This window comes from Amblyomma mixtum, chromosome 5 (assembly GCF_055824585.1).
Source record: "Amblyomma mixtum isolate Tamu chromosome 5, ASM5582458v1, whole genome shotgun sequence".
In the NCBI taxonomy this organism is placed as follows: domain Eukaryota; kingdom Metazoa; phylum Arthropoda; class Arachnida; order Ixodida; family Ixodidae; genus Amblyomma; species Amblyomma mixtum.
In genome coordinates this window covers 72352837-72369365 of record NC_143016.1, presented here as the reverse complement: position 1 = coordinate 72369365, position 16529 = coordinate 72352837, and the positions used below count along the sequence as shown (strand labels likewise).

General features: G+C 49.3%; 1 protein-coding gene and 1 long non-coding RNA gene across 3 annotated transcripts; one reads left to right on the top strand and one right to left on the bottom strand.

The window, feature by feature from the left end:
- Window positions 1-16421, bottom strand: LOC149342649 (uncharacterized). Of its 2 annotated transcripts, none has more exons than XM_089545114.1 (6): window positions 16262-16421; window positions 16063-16163; window positions 9992-10283; window positions 9036-9228; window positions 8318-8528; window positions 1-1835 (listed from the first exon to the last, which is right to left on the bottom strand). In XM_089545114.1, exons 1-5 carry the CDS (start codon window positions 16400-16402, stop codon window positions 8329-8331), a joined length of 927 nt encoding a protein of 308 aa, XP_089401240.1. In that variant the 5' UTR covers window positions 16403-16421; the 3' UTR covers window positions 1-1835; window positions 8318-8328. The 2 variants fall into 2 exon arrangements, with proteins under 2 accessions (XP_089401240.1, XP_089401239.1); XM_089545113.1 differs by lacking the exon at window positions 1-1835 and adding an exon at window positions 3106-3454.
- Window positions 9766-12910, top strand: LOC149342650 (uncharacterized). Its single transcript, XR_016283055.1, has 2 exons — window positions 9766-11556; window positions 12266-12910. It is a non-coding gene; the product is annotated as an uncharacterized LOC149342650 (long non-coding RNA).
- Window positions 16422-16529: the final 108 nt, after the last annotated feature.

The window sequence follows — 16529 nt, the reverse complement described above, 5'->3', positions numbered from 1 at the left end:
TCACGCCCTTCCAACCACTAGGTGGAATGCCTTGTCGGGCACCCTGTTGGCGTTTGCCGCAGCCCGGGCGCACGGCGTTAAGGCGCTTTGGGCCTCGAGGGTGCAGCAACCGGACAGGGTCGCCTCCCAGTCCTCTCGGGTGGGGTTTGGGATAGGGGGTAGGGATGGGTTCTGCTGGCAGGCCCACACCATGTGGTAGGTGTCAGACATCTCCCCACAGTGTGAGCACCGCCCTTCGAATTGAGGATCGAAATGCTACAGAGTTGCCGGGCACAACATAGTGTTGGTGAGCAGGCGCAGGAGTACCGGCTCGTTGACCTTCGCCAGCCCGTTGCACGGGGTGAGAAAAGTTTGGTACGTGGATTTGTAACAGTCGCATATTTCCTTGAAAGTGTAAATCGGATTTAAATCTAAGTCCTGGTCGGCGTCGGCTGCCTCATTTCCGTGGACACCTTTGTGACCTGGAGCCCAAACGAGAGATCGGTGCGCGGGATCCGAGTCTCGGCTACAATTTTGGTAAATGCGATAAGCTAGGTGAGTAACCCACCCTTGCGTGAAGTTTCGACAAGCCCCTCGCGAGTCGGTGATTATGTAGTATTTGGAGGAGGTGTCAGAGGCTGCCAAAGCGATGGCAACCTCTTCTGCGTGAATTGCTGACTGGGCCTTGAAAGTAAGGGCATCAACTCTTTTACCCTCGTGGACGGCCGCGGCCGTGTACCATCCCCTGGGGTCAGGGCCGGACGCGTCCGTGTAGAAGTGTAGGTTTGCTCCGAAAATGGCGGTCCAAGGCTTCCGCCCGCGCCAGGCGCCTGCCATTATGATCGTCTTTGGGCATATTGGTGAGGAGAGACCGAACGTGGAGGGCGCGTCTTCAGTGTACGGGAAGGCGGCATCTCTCCTCTGTGAATTGAGTGTGCTGAATGTGAAGTCGGGCTAAAAGGCGGCGGCCCGACCCTGTCTTTGTGAGTCAAGTGTATTGGTTGTTGAGGTGGGCCTCCCGAAGCTCCCTAATAGTGTTCACCATCCCCAATGCTATAAGGCGGCTGGTAGAGGTAGAGACCGGGAGGTCCAGCGCTCGTTTCATGATTTTGCGGAGGATGACCCCGAGAGCATCCTCCTCCTGTTTCCGCAGGTGGAGGTAGAGAGTCGAATGCAATATTCGGCTGGTCACGAATGCGTTTGCAAGCCGCAAGGCGTCTTTGCATCGTAACCCATCGCGCTTGTTGGAAACCCGGCGGACCGTGCGGCCCACCTGGTCCCCTACCTGAGGTAGCTTGGCGAGTGTTGTGTCGCAGTGTCGATGGTTGTGTATGAAGAGTCCGAGGACTCTGATTTCCCTGCATTCGCGAATGGGACCGCTTTTCAACGACAGATTGATTTGGGTCGAGCATGTGGGCGGGGGACGCAAATGCACAAATTCAGATTTGTGTGGGGAGCATTGCAGACCATATTCTCGAGCATAGCGACGCACTATGATGTCACCGAAGCTAAGCAGCACTGGGCTCGGTCAGTACTTGGGAGGGAAACAACTATGATGGCGGTCGTTTGCAGGCTGGTCTCCATATCCCCTAGGCGTCCTTGCATAGCCCAGATGGTGATGTCGGCGTACAGCGCGTGCTGGGCACGCCCCAGGGCACCCGCACGACCCCACTGCATTCAAGTGTTCATTCCTAAAGTCCATAACACTGGCAGCCCGGCCGGTGGCAATGGTCTGCACGGCCGGGTCCTCCGAGCGCCGCAGGGTCTCCCAGTCCTCCCAGGTCTTGAGGTTCTCTAGGTCCGCGGGGGAGGGTTCGCTGTGCAGAGGGAAATGTGGAGGGAAGAGGCGAAGGGTTCTGGGCATAGGGCACATGCGGAGTGGGGAAGGAGTGATGATAGTGGGTTAGTGTAAGGGGTGGGGGAGAGTGTGTGTCTGTATCCTGCGCGAGTGTGTTGCTTGTTATATTGGGAGGGGTGGGGCGGTGGGTAGAGCTGCCGTGAGGCTGTGTAGGCCTGCGTCAGCTCGCTGAATGAGTACATGGGCTCCTTCGTGAATCCCTGACCCGAGGCCACCTGAACCTGGTTTAAAGAACCTCGGGCTAAAAAGGTTGGCGGCCTTGTTTCCGGGATTTCTGGATTGCGCAGGCACCCATATCAGCTCCACTTGGCGTGGTAGGGTTGCATCGGGCGAGTCCAGTATGCCAAAACCAGGGACATGGACTCGGCCTCGAGCAAAATTTAGGATCGCCGTTTTAGAGTCACTTAAAGTGCACCGGGATTCTATGCAGGTGACAGCAAGTGCAATGGCGGCTTCCTCTACAGCCTCTCGGGAGATGTCTGGAGGGAGAGGTAGTGATAGGAGGGTGGATAAAGAGTCCATCACAGCTGTTGTCGCTTCATCACCCGTACATGCAGCATCCTGGGGTCTGAGGAACTCGTGGCTAAAAATGTAATAACTATGCATGCAAGCAGCACCAGCCGCAGGAGAAGGGGAAATTTATTCAGGCACCTGGAAACGAAGTTTGTTTTCTCTAGGAGGTCTTCGAATCCCACTCGAGCATGAAGTTTTTCTCCTGTATACCTTTGCCGGGATAACGATACGACGCTCAGCCAGCTATCCTCCGGCCACTATAACGGCGCTGGACAATGCGTCCAGCGCCAATGCTCCCAGCGCTATAATGGCGCTGGATTAGCTGGACAATGATGGCTATGGAGTTTCCTATCCCAGGTAGGACAATACCCCCCTCGCTTTATCAGCGGTGAGTTTTTCATGCTCTGCAACGGCGTTCTACCTGAGTATCAGCGAACACCTCCTCCGCAAAAATAGGTGAAACATGTTTATAAACGTCTGCGCTACATGATACATATAACCGATGTTTATAAGTTCCCATAGAGAGGCCGAAAGTACCTGGGAATGGATGTTAGAACAAAAGCCTTGAATCTCCTGAGGGAAGAAAAGAATTAATATGCAGCACACCTTCATTGTGTACGGTTATTACCACAGCACGATGCATTTGAACGTTGCAGCAGCATAAAGCTATGCCAGACGGCGTCATTCATAATACGAGCTGGAGGAAATCAGCAAGGTGTCAGTTCGGAACTGCTGCGCCTTTAAATCCGACTTCGTTTTCCGTTCCAGTACGTAATTTATTCACAACGTGATGGTCATTAAATACACGTACTACAGTATAAAAAATTGAAAAATTTAAATAGGGGCCTTTAGTAAGGCCTAAGAGCTTTCTATAGCCCGGTAATTCTGACGTCATAAAAAAGCAGTCCCTATTCTTCGGACAGGGCACCCGCTTATCGAAGCCACCTCTCCAACGGCCTCCAGCTGGAATGGGACAGAGCAGCCGCAGTTCCTGTTCTGAAGGACCCAGCTAGGTGTTCGCGCATCTCGTATCGAAACACAGCCGCTGGCAGCGGCCGTGCCTCGTGCCGCACCGATGCTCCGTCCGCCCCGACGTGGAGGTGCCTGCGTAGCATTGGACAAGCAGTGCTTTATCAGTCATGTCTTACGATTCTTTAGATAGGACGAGCTAGACGACGAGAACTGAGACGTCACTAGCGCTAGCTTAGAACTGTTCCTGCTTTCGCACTGAACGATGTTTAGGGTGGACCACACGTGGTACGTAGTCTTGAGAGCATGGTTCTGAGGGCGGATCGCGCAGCTGGCCCCTTACAACGGTATGTAGGTCCTCCCTCAATGTATAGCCATGTCCTCCGAGATCACCAGCGCCAGCGCGCGTGGCTAACCTCAGATGCCATAATATAGCAGCGTTATCTAAGCGACGCGCCCAGAGAGGGCGCTGCGCCAGCCGGGAAACTTGGTTCCCCAATGTTTTGAACACATGCAGGCTAGCCAGCATTACAAACCTCTTCGGGACACCGCGGATTAAAATTTTGACCTATGGTGGCCGCGCTTGAAAATGTGCTTTCTTTGTTCCAGTGATATATAACAAATAGCCTTCAATAATTTCCTTCACATTCTGGTTCTTATATGCTTTTGCTTGTGGCATCTCGCCCCATAGAAACAACGGGCCACAGCCAGAATACTGATAGTGGAAAGACCTCAACGTCGGAAAACTTCCTCAGTATCGATAAAAAAGCTGTTGGAAGTTGGGTAGTACGCTTGTGTGGTTATGTATTCGAAATACTTTATGTTTCGAAATACATACGATATATGGTTAATATACAAGTAGGCGATTTCTTGGATGGCTACCTCATTGAGTATGTGCGCCCTTTTTCCTTGATCTAAAGTGATCCCAGTAGATTTCACTTTTATGCTTTGGGAATTGATTACCAGTAAGGCAGTCGTACCTTACCACTTCACGCTGTAAATGGGTATCTTCTATATCTTCCAGCGCTGATAACATTCGGTGGCAATCAGTTTTCAAAAGCAACTGCGAGTTTTGTTTGGGCCGAAAACTTCACTGAATTTTTCTTAGCACAGTGTTTCTCTGAGCCTTCTGATGTGTTGTTCCAAATATTGCAGCTGGGTGGTGCTTTGTTCCAGAGAAATTAATTTAATATCTTCCCACTGTGTGGCTTCAATTGTGACGATTTCTACGGGAAACCTTGGATGTGTGACGTCGCAAGCGGCACGCCAACGATATTCGCTGTGAATTTTAACAAATGAAGGTTCCAGATTGTTTTGATCATTTCGGGCAAATAATGATCGATTTAGAGTCGCGTATTTAGTCATTAAACACACATACAAAATGCTTTGTGACATTGTGACATTTTATTGGCCTCTGATCACTTGTCGAAAAATCAATTTTTTGGTGGTTTTCTGCTTCCATTATCTTTTAAGGTTGTAATGCTTTCATAATTTCGAAAAGCTATTTATCCCCGCTATAACATGGACGTCGATGAAACAATGTGGTAGTCAACTAAAAGTGTTCCAAAATGCTTAACAGTTGCCTGTTATAGAAGTAACCCCACAAATCCTCAGCATTAGAGTTTTCGCGTTCCTTCTTACCGCTTGAAATGAAAGAATAAAAACGGCGGCAAACAACTTACAACTAAGTTAAAATGTGACGTCCTGGAAGCACGGCACATATTGCGCGACTATCAGTAGCGAGACTATCAGTAAGGAATTGCATCGTATGGAAGTAAAAATACATGTAACAAAAGATAACTGCGCTTATTACTCGTGTCCTGCAATTATCCATATTCGAAGTTCTGAACTACGATTAACAGGCTTGGTATTCGTTATCCTCTTGGTCAAACGCTAACAGGCGCCAGATTTCCTGATATTCTTCCTTGAGGGCTACAATTAATCTATGCCGTATTGTTTCGTTCTTCACGCTATGAATACACACTCATAATAATTGAGATGGTACTGGCTGCGTTCAACTCCAGTTTCGTATTCAAGTAAGATTTCCTTATGTCATTCATCGGCTACTCCAGTGTAAAATTGATATACAACGCTCAACGCTTTCATTTTTTTATGCTTCGTTTTCAGCAAGCTTACCCACTGGGCATCGTATGCTGTTCCCTAAGGTTTTTTTAAGGCACACCATTGATATCGTCAGTGTTCAAAACCAAATGCTTTCATTTGGTCTTATCCATAGCAACAGATTGAAACAAATGTGACAAGACTACTATTCAGTTGATAGGCTTTTCACTGCATTTGCTTTAAGAAGTCTGCATTTGCTCTAGGTCTGTGAATTCGTTTCGAGAGAGAACGTTTAAACTCGCAAGCAGCTGATATTTTTGAAGTTTAGTGATTGTTTCATTTTACGCTGATTGTATGAATATGAAGGCGTACGGAACAAAGCACTTGACGCTGTATAAACGGCGCAAATAAGAGCTCCCGCTCCCAGCAAACCGTCGTGTCTATTTAGCACTTGTTCTATGCTCAGATCACGCGTATGTTGGCCGCCATAGCAAATCCAGCAGTTTCTAGCGCTGAGAACTCACAGCATTGCACTTAAAGAATTTTTTGCAAACCATTCAGTAGATCCTGCCCCGCGTTCCCGCCCCCCACCACCCCAATTCCGCCCAATACCAATGGCCTAAACGCTTTAGATTCCTAACTCATTCAAATAGGAGTGTTCTTCCAACGACATCCAGCATGTCTCTCTTTTCGCAGCTGAGTTCCTAGCGATAAGGCACTGGTGCCTGCGCGTTCACGTCTATTCATGTGCTCTCCAGCGCAAACATTATGAATGAAAGTCAATTCCTGCTTCATAATTTCTCTTCATTCCTCACTTTGCCCTTAGTGCACACAAGAAACGACAGCTCACGCTTCAAAATTTCGCCTCAGCAGAACGTAATGCATTGGGAGAGGAGAAATCAGCTGGCGCAGAGAAAATCTGTTGTCTCCCCACTTTTCAAAATACATAGAGCAACAGTGCAAATGGCAGGCACACTTTCACCTAGAAGCACTCCACCTACAATTTCATTGTACACAAGGTCCGTAAATGACAGAGGTGAGACAGCGTTCACAACAGCTCAACAAAAACAAAAATCATTCCCACCAGGGGTCAGAATAGGCGGAAACCTACGTCGTAATACTTTAATGAGCACTGCTTTTCAGATATTCATCAAACGGCCTACTTGTTTTGGCTTTGTGAGCAGCATTGTTATAAATCGGCGAAAATGCTGTAGAATGAGGGATCGAAACACCTCCACACCTAATCAACAGCCTGCATCCTTCCCACACCTGCAGTCTCCAAAATGCTCCGCCCTCACCCGCCACTCACTTCCCCGGGACACCCCCCCCCCCCTTCCTCAACCTTCCACATGCTGCACCCTGATGGAATCCAAGCAGCATCAGAAAGGACAAGATGAAATGAAATCCAAGGGCTCAATGGGAAGGTGATTCTCTTAAAAGCGAAAATGTAAAGGCGTCATATAACCAATACCACTAACGCTGATATGTAGCAACACGTAGTTTTAAGGCGAAAGCCTTTAATGTCTCATCGTTGTAAGCAGCAGTTGTCGACAGAGAATGTCACGCTTTTCAGTTGGTCGAAACGGTCGTGACGTCACAGTGCGCCAATTTCAAACGGGGCCAATTGTACTTTGGCTAGTAACCATGCAAACAATTGAAGGGACCATATAGTGATGCTCCAAGAAAGTGGGACTGAGCTTAGTTAATTGCTTAATTACCCAATTAGCCTAATTAACTTCTCTAGTCAGGCCATATAAATAAATAAAACTTAGTAAGAAATTGGTCGAGCTCGGGAATCGAACCCCGGTCTTCGGAGTGCGAGACGAGCATGCTATCCACATCGCCATGCCAGCTCGATTGTTTGGAATGAACAAAGGCACGTCTAGTGAATACGGTGTCTTCGCTCACTCCCATCCTCCTCCCTTCCCTTCCGGCGAGGTTTAGGTGTCCACCGAGATATGAGAGAGAAATACATTTCCTTTCCTCAAAAACCAATTTACCGACGAGCGAGGCGTAGAACCGAATGGGCGATGGCGTTCTATGGACTCCCTGGCAGCGTTGCAAGACGCTCTCGCGTTCCACTCTTAAAGGCGAAGCTTAACATCTTAACCACACATCAGTGACCACACTTTAGGTCAAAAAAGTGCACCCCCCCCTCCCTGAATTTTGACGGGTGTCCACCGAGATATGTGAGACAGTTACTGCGTAATTTTCTTTCCTCAAATACAATTTTCATTTTCTTCATTACGGGCCATCTTCGTCTTTCTTCTATCGCTCCCACTTCCTCCGTTCCTTTACGGTGCGGTTCAGGTGTCCACCGAGTTGACAGAGATTTACTGCGCCATTTCCTTTCCTCAAAAACCGTTGCGTTGAAACGGCAAGGCATCGCGCCGAACGGGTGGTGGCGTTCCGTGGACTCCCTGGCAGCGCTACAACACGCTGTCGCGTTCCACTCCTAAAGGCGAAGCTTAAGCTTAATTAGCAGTTAATTAGTATTCAGGCATTAATCAGTAATTAACCATTAATTAGTGATTTGTCATCACTTAGTAATTAGTACTCAATTACATGTGACGCCACCAGTGCCACAGAAGCACTGAAAGTGGTGCGGAAAACGCTTTCGCCTCTACGTACTTTAGACAGTCAAAGTGCCCCCTGACTTTTGTTTTAATTCTGCCACCGTCTAGTCAACGCCTAAGCAGGTGGCCAATACCAGTTAGATTGATATGCTATTCCATTTCCTTTAACTCGTGTAGACAAGCCTGTCACCTGATGATTTTAACACTTCCTCGCAACTCCCCTGTGTATGTGTTTTCGCCCTGAGTACAGCGGTACCTCGTATGGCATCACATCCATTCGACATAGTCGCCCTACTTTTGCAGTTAGTGCGTTCTTACCAGCACCTGTTGGCAACTCGAGCAAGCCCCCAAATCGCCATACCTGAGCTCCGCCTAGGTGGCCTGCCGGGCGGCCGTTGTGCCGTGCAGAGTTTCGCACGGCAGTTCCCGTCGGACGCGGGCGATGTCTTGGTGGCCACTGCGTCTGGAGCGGTTCCCGCCGGATGTGGGCCTTGGCTTGTTCGCCACAGCGTCTCCGGTGCCCGAGAGGTGACCCCGGATGGTTTTCACCGCAGCCCAGGGAGAGCGGATGGCTGCAAAGGTCCGCGCGGTTGTTTGAAACTAGTCAGTACTAGCATGCTTGCACCTACATAGGTGAGAGTGATTTTACTCCGTCAAAGAAACTTTCTGCCATCTCTTACACAAGTTGGACCCCCTATTTTGTCGTCTGACGACCATGCATTCAATTCCTGCTCTGCCAGTTGTTTCTAAAACAAACACTCTCATCGCCAGGATAATTCGTTTTGCGGACTTTCTTCAACGAGCGGAAAAGATGTTCCACAGTACAAGATTCGGTGCCCGCCATAGCAATTAGTATCTGGACCTCGCAGCCGTGCTGCACGTAAGAGAAACGTATATAACATACAATGACTTCACGCGCATGACCATAATCCGGGAAAATTTCGTGGCTCTCTATTTTCTTTACATTCTTTGTGGTTACTTCATCTATACCCTGAAAGTGATGTATAGCTGTCCTCTACGGCCTGCTGAACAAAACGGCACGTTATAATAACTTATAACCTGATCCATGTGATACTCACCAATGTTTTCAAAGCCGTTTTTTCCCTTGGCATCCTTGAAGGTGTTGGTGGATGCTTTGCGCACACAGTTCACAGCCAGGTTGATGAAAAGCATGGCATACAGGGTCCCGTCTTTGATATTTCGTAGCCATTGCAGACCTATTCTCTGTCGTCGCCTAGTGGCCAGCTCATTGCCATTGGCTCCTTGTTTGTTCTGAAGAAATAAGGCAATATGTGTATAATGTTACATTTTACAAATCGTACACATCTCTCCAGGACGCTCGAAAAGCAACCTACGTGCGTAGGTGGTATCTCTGCCAACGATTGCTTCACCTCACTCCCACGTATCGGAGCCAGCGCCATTGAATTTCACTTCCCCACTTGTATTGTCGGACCACATTCTCGGAACAAATATCGTCTTCAACTGCGGATCATGCCTCAAGACTTTAGCACTTAACCGCATCGCTACAGCCGCTGCTATTTACAATGAAATGCACGCATCGAAAATGCTTTCCTTGGCACGCTCACCACTTTTCGCCACGCTGACAACCTCCACATGAGTGGCATATAGGGAGACTGATATGAGCAAATCTCTTTACTGTCTACATGCATAGACGCCGGCATGTCAATATGTTTTTGACATGCACAAGAACATAACTGAGTGAACCGTAAATAATTTGTGAATTGTTGTATTTAACGTCACGAAGCGACAAATCGGAGAAGGACGCTGTAATAGAAGTCGCCAGATTAATTAAGACCGCCTGAAGTTGTTCAACGTGCTGCGACATCGCGAAGCAGGCAGGCATTTTTGTATTTCGGCTGTATAAAACCGCACGACCACTTGCAGGATTTAATCCGCGACCTTGGGATCACCAGCCGAACGCCAATCAGCATTAAACGCGACGACGTGACGCTACAGTACATTGAGGGCTCCAGCATCAAGCACAGGCGAGGCTTTATATGCATGCATTACGTACCTCCTCGTCCGCGGCATCGTCAATACTGAGTGGTGACCAGGCAGAGAGCAGGTCGGCGTGCACATCTTCACTCCGACTGTAGCTGCACGGAGTGATAGTGGCGAGTGACATGGGGTGCCCGGCTCTGGGCCCTTCGATAACTCCAGAGATGCACTTGTGCCTCGCCGTTTCGGTTTCGTCTTCATCCCAGCAGTTAGGATCGGTCAAGGTAAGACGACACTGCACAGGCTTTCTCGGGAACCTCTGGCTGCGAGAACCTTCGTCTCGGTAAAAACTCATCGCTGGTCCAGGGCTGACATGGAAGGAAAGGCAATAGATTAAAAGATTATTTACCACGAAGGCAGCAAGTCCGACAAATTTTAGAACACAGATAAAGTTCCTATTGACGCTATCTCTGCCGCCACAAGAGCGATATGCTACAGGGAAGAATGCAGAGATCTTATATGTTTTTACTTCCAGCAAGGCAGAGAAGTGATTGTAAAACATTCATTAGTTGATTACCCAAACGCCTTCTAATGAGGTAGCAGCGAGGTGAATAATTGACGCCTGCAGCTTAAGGTTACGCAAAGTGTCCGTGATTTCTATCAAATAGATACCTCCATAAGGAAGCTTTTCAGCGAGCAGTGCGGTCGGCAGTAGCAGAATTCCAAAAAGAACGAAGTGGCTGGAACGCGCTAGGGAGAAACGCTGGATCGCGCCGGGGAGAAAGCTTGGACCTCTGCCTCGAGCGGACGCTGCCGCCGCTGCTCTGCCGCGATCATCACTCCGGCAGCCTTCAAATAAACGTGGCTGCGGTCACCTACTGGGCGACCTTCGAAAGGAGTTCGAAAGGAGCGATATTACATTTGTACTGACTGCCTAGCCGCGTAGGCGGTTGAAGAAATCGGTCAGGAATTAGCAGCTTATGAACTACAGGGTTCCCAATTAAGAGCAGAAGATTGCCACAGAAGTCGTAATTGCTATCGTGAAATAAGAAACCACCAAAATTAATCTGTCTAGGTTATTTCACAGAGACGTACGCAGCGGCTGATGCCTAATTCGTACTAATCCGCTCGCAACCAGGGTAGCTCAAGGGCCGGACAGGGTCGCTCGATCTCTTCGATTTCGGCTATACGTGATAGCGGCTCATGAACGACAACAGGCAATGCCTCCTAGAAAGACTTCAGGCCTGCGCGCTCCCAAATGTCACGTGACCAACGTCATTTCCGGTAGGCGATCGCCTCTTCGAGGGTCGGGAGGCGCGCGCGCACGAAACCGACGAACCCCGCAGTCGGTGCGCGCGGACCAGCGGCAGGAAGCCTCCCGTTGCGTGCATCGTTCTGGCGTTGTTCTGTGTTTCTGCACTGGGTGCGCGTTCCTGCGCATGATCGGCGCGCGTGGTTGTTGTCAAGGAGTGAAGTGCGGCTATCAGCATGCCTTACAAGTGCTGTGTGCCGAAATGCCGGGGAAACTACGACGAAGACTCGAAAATTCAAGTCTTCTCATTTCCGAAGGACGTTGCCCAGCGGAACAAGTGGCTGCGTGCAATACCACGCAAGGGCTACCACGTTACAGCTTCTTCAAGGGTAAGAACTGCTTTAATTAGCTTGTTGTGTACCTTCATGCCCGCTTTTACGCTCCGCAAAGTTCATTATCAGTGCGAGCATATTGAGCGTTAGGCCTAGAATCCGTTGTGCCGCATAGAAAGACGAGGCGACTCAGAATTCTTCCTACGGCTGACAAGCGAAATTCTTTCGTGTTCATATTAAGGCGAAAGCCTTTAATGCCTCATACTGTCGTTAGCAGACGCGTCGGCAGGAGTGTCGACAGACGCGTCGGCAGGAATGTCGACAGACGCGTCGGCAGGAATTTCGACAGACGCGCTGGCAGCCGTGTCGACAGACGCGTCGGCAGGAATTTCGACCGACGCGTCGGCAGCCGTGTCAACAGACGCGTCGGCAGGAATGTCGACAGACGCGTCGGCAGCCGTGTCGACAGACGCGTCGGCAGGAGTGTCGACAGACGCGTGCACGTTAAAGAACTCTAGATGGTCGAAATTATCCGGAGTCCTCCACTACGGCATCTCTCATAGCCTGAGCTGCTTTGGGACGTTAAACACCAAATACCATGTGTTTTCTGCGAAAAGTGTTTGTTCAGCCTGTGCTTGCATCAGGAAAGAATCTGCCAATACCAAAAAAAAAAAAAACTACCTTGAGCACGTATACATAAATAATGTCCTTTCGGAAACACTGTGATACATTTTTGTGGTACAGTCCCCTGTTTTCGTTTTTGCAGGTCTGTGCGCTGCCCTTCCATGAGAGCTTTATTTTTTAAAAAAACAGTCTATCATGACCCAAGGACTGGAAAGGTTATCGAGACCACTTTGCCGGTGCCACGACTGGACCCTAGCGCTGTGCCTTCAATATTCAAGGACTGCCCATCGTACCTGTCCACACCACAGTGTTCCAAAACAAGAGAGGAGCATGTGCTTATTTGTATGTGGAGTGTTTATTGCTTTGATTTGTTCTCGCAGTGCCATATTATGTGAAGTAACCAAGTTCCTCATTCTAGTCGATTGCAATTGTTTTTCATCATATATGTTTTGTGCTTAACCGTATGTTGCTAAAAGTTTTGTGTTATTTTGGACTGCGAACCATGACTGCCTTCGTTTCCTTGATGTTTGTTGCAGTGACCTGTTCTACTGTATGTGACATGGTCTAAGTCTTAAGTGTGACCATGAGTACAATTTATGTTTTCATATTTAAAGGGTATGTTTGTTTTACAAATCTGTGGTTACTACCTGGCAGTTCAATTTTGTTACCTTGATGCTTCATTAGTTCTGTTTACTGTATGTATATTATATTGTCTTACATTTATTTACAGCGCCTTTGCATGCCCATGACCAATAAACCGAAATTTGTCTTTTGGTTGACGACTAAATTTTGCCTCATTCTTTCATTTTCAGCAAACAATAGACTCCCCATGGGAGCAGTAATTGTAGAACGCTGCAATAGGCACCATTACACAGTTTTGCATGAAGGTGACGATCGAGTTGCTGTTGCCTCCATCATCCCGAATTCACGTGACGCACGCCGCTGAAGCCGAAGCCAGCGAAGCGAAAGAACTGCACTGCAGAATTCTCGCGTTTTCTATCAGTTATTCACTCACCTAGAGTAGTTTGTCAATCTTACTTCTCTAAAAAGTGCACTGCAGCTGACCAGGCCCCTAGTTATTTCACAGGAGGCTCTTCTTTTCTTTATAAATGAGCGCACGCCTATCTTTTTGTACGCCTGTAAAGCGGTCGCACTCGCGCTTAATACAGCGGTCGATGGAGAGAGACTAAACCATCCTAAAAAAGCGACACCAAGCGCGGCGGAGGAAGCGAGCGACGCGGCCATCCGCCTACTGGATGTGACGTCACTCGCGCAGCGCGCAGGCCTCAAGTCTTTCTAGGAGGTATTGCAACAGGCCACAGTTTACATTACAGAATTCTACTTAACTTTGCGAACCTGTTAAAATGGTGCGAGTGCTGCAAATAATGTTCCCTTGCGTTCTCAGCCCCGCCGCAGAGGCTCAATGGTTATGGCGCTCGGCTGCTGACCCGAAAGACGTGGGCTCGCTCCCGGCCGCGGTGGCCGAATTTCAATGAAGGCGAAATTCTAGAGGCCCCTGGGCTGTGCGATGTCAGTGCACGTTAAAAAAACCCAGGTTGTCGAAATTTCCGGAGCCCCTCACTACGGCGTCTCTCATAGCCTCAGTTGCTTTGGGACGTTAAAGGGACACTGAGGAGAAATTGAAGTTGGCTTGTATCGACAGAATACCAGCTCCTGATTACAAAAACGCCTCTCATACTGACAACAAAGCTATTGTAACGTAGAAAAGAGCAAACGCCAAAATACAGGTATCGCCGCCACAGGCCAAACTCGAAAGTACAAGCGTGATGACGTCATAGGACAAAACAGTGTTGCTAGAACCAACGCTATAACACGAGAAGGCACGAATCACTGAGGCGCAGCCAATGCATGTGCAAATCTCCTTGACGTCGCCACATGGCGCCACGACCCGGCAGCTACGCGCGCGCCTGCAGCTTTGGGACAAATCATCGCCTGCTCATCGGCGGTAGGCGGGCTCCCAGTATTCCGCTAACGGTAACAAGGTACACGGTATGCTAAAGGTGTCTATTTCCGAGAACTTCGTTGACGACTTCGAGAGCGGGATCCATCGTAACGCTGGCAAAACGCCGGTACAAACGTAAACGAAGCGACGGTAGCGACGGCTGCAATAGCCGATAGATGCCTTCAACGTGCGGCTGGCGGTAGCTGTCTTTTCGGCTGCTGCTAGGCCGCCAGAAATCACGGAGTCTGCGTTACGTCATGTGCTCGTCATGTTTCACGCACTTCCGCTATCCGCAGCTTGCGGCTAAGAATTCTGAAAAGCGGCCAAAATTATGGCTTCTGCCTCCGAACTAAATGCAAATATGCCTGCTGGAAGGCAGCGAGTCGTGTGAGCAGAAAGCTGCATATGGCTGCCATGATGGAGTTGGTTTGGCTTATTTGGTTGAGGTACCCAAGTGGCCATCTCTCATAAGGCAAAATCACTCATAACGTGTAAACAAAATGTTGAAGTTAGCAAGGCGTATTGCCACGTACCTAAGTTTCATGGAAGCGAACAAAATTGATGAAGTGTCTTATGTAGCAATATAAGCACATGTGGCTGAAAGGTGGGATATCTTGGATGCGAACACATTACAGCCGATTTGCGTGGCGAAGTGCGTTAGCGCTGCTTACCCCTGTTATACTTTTACAAGCGACGCAAAGTTCAACAGCGTTCTATGAGGCCACTCCGCCTTCTCAGCGGCTAAGACGCGCGACGTGGCGTCTCCCCGCTTCAAGTTCATGGAGAGAAAGAAAGAGCAGGAGCGGCTTGCACAAAGCAAACAGTGTGATTCCCAGTCTAATCTTATTCGCGGTGCAAAACCTCTCTGAGAAATCGAAAGGCACGTAGCTAGTTCACTTAGTCGATGGACGCCTCAAGCACACCACGAACGCTAAAACACAGTCGCCAAGGGCTTAGTCGGCGTTCGTGGTGCGCTGAGATGCGTCCACCGACAAAGAGAACTAGCTTTGCGCTGACTATCAGACATTCTTAAATTATATTAGCTATCAGACATTCTAAATTATATCAAGCATAGCAAAGCCGCTTTTACCCCCCAGCCAAATAGCTAACCAAAAACGAGGAGCGCGTTGGCTCCTCTTCTACACCGACATTGTACTATGCCCAGCTTTGCTGCAATATTTTAATCCGGCTTTTGACGGGGAGTGCGTGCAGTGTTGGTGCGCGTTCTCAGCCGTGTACCACATGGTGCAGGCATGCCCCTCTAACGCCGCTTATCCCATTTCGCCCTCAGCCAACCCGAGAGAGCAGGGAGGTTGCCCTGCTCGGCAGCTCTACCTTACAGAGCCAATGATCTCTCTAAGGTAGAGCTGCCCTAAGGTAGAGAGAGCTCTCGTGGCTAGGGCACGAGCTGCCACGGAAGCAGCAGACTATGTAAGCAGCTGGCCTTTACTGTACAAAATGTTCAGTCCTAAGACTTTGCCAACAAGAACGATAATCCTCAATCTAGGCAATTAAATCGAACAGAACGTTTGTATTCAACTGGGCCGAAGCTGAATTCTACATTAAATTCTGTACGTTGAAATGCACTCGAAGAACGGATGCAATTTCTCTAATCCGTAGCACGTCTACAGCACATCGAAGAACCTTGCTGGAACCCTATCCTCAGCGGGGGCCGCCGCGGAGGCTGAGGGGTTATGGGACTCGGCTGCTGGCCCTAGAGACGCGGGTTCGAACCCGGCCGCGGCGGTCGAATTTCGACGGAGGAAAAATTACAGAGGGCGGTGTATTGTACGACATCAGTGCACGTTAGAGAGCCCCAGGTGGTCGAAATTTCCCGAGCCCTTCATTACGGCGTCCCTAATTGCCCGAGTCACTATGGGTCGTAAAACCCCCATAAGCCATAAACTAACCTCAGTAGTGTTACGCCACTGCCCAAAAGGCAGAAAACTGATTAGAATGGCTGCTCTTACACTTACCCTTCTCTGCAGTATCCCCCTTTACTGGAAATGAATCTTCCGTAGCAAAAGGGAAGCCTGGTCGCATAGGCTGGCCACCGGACGCCTTGTATCGCTTCAGGCTGCGCAACGAAATAACATTAGGATGCTCGGACGCTGTTCGGCACCGGTAAGCGATGCGAGGTGGGTGCTTCGGCTATGATCGAGAAAGCATTGTCACCTGGATGAAGTAGTCGTGTACCTGCCGGAAGCACCCAGGAGGATTGTGCCTACTCCTGAATCGAACGCGCGAGGCGCATATGGGCGGGGCTCGTGACGAACGCGCCCCTCGAGCACCCAATGGAATAATGATGCCGGTCATGATGATGATTATGGAAGTCTTGCCCAGAGCAAAGGAGAAAACGAAGCGTGGCCCGCGTCCTTTTAGTGCGACTGTAATTTTGTCTCGAGACGCGTACAAGGACCACTGTTAATGAATCCTCTTTACT

Bases quoted from the DNA above. Each gene is read 5' to 3' on its own strand.
- LOC149342649 (XM_089545114.1), bottom strand. From the start codon at position 16,402: ATGACCGGCATCATTATTCCATTGGGTGCTCGAGGGGCGCGTTCGTCA. The intron at 10,284-16,062 runs GTAAGTGTAAGA...CTTCCATGTCAG, and splicing joins GGGGGATACTGCAGAGAAGG to CCCTGGACCAGCGATGAGTT. The intron at 8,529-9,035 runs GTGAGTATCACA...GGACCTTTGCAG, and splicing joins AAACGGCTTTGAAAACATTG to CCATCCGCTCTCCCTGGGCT.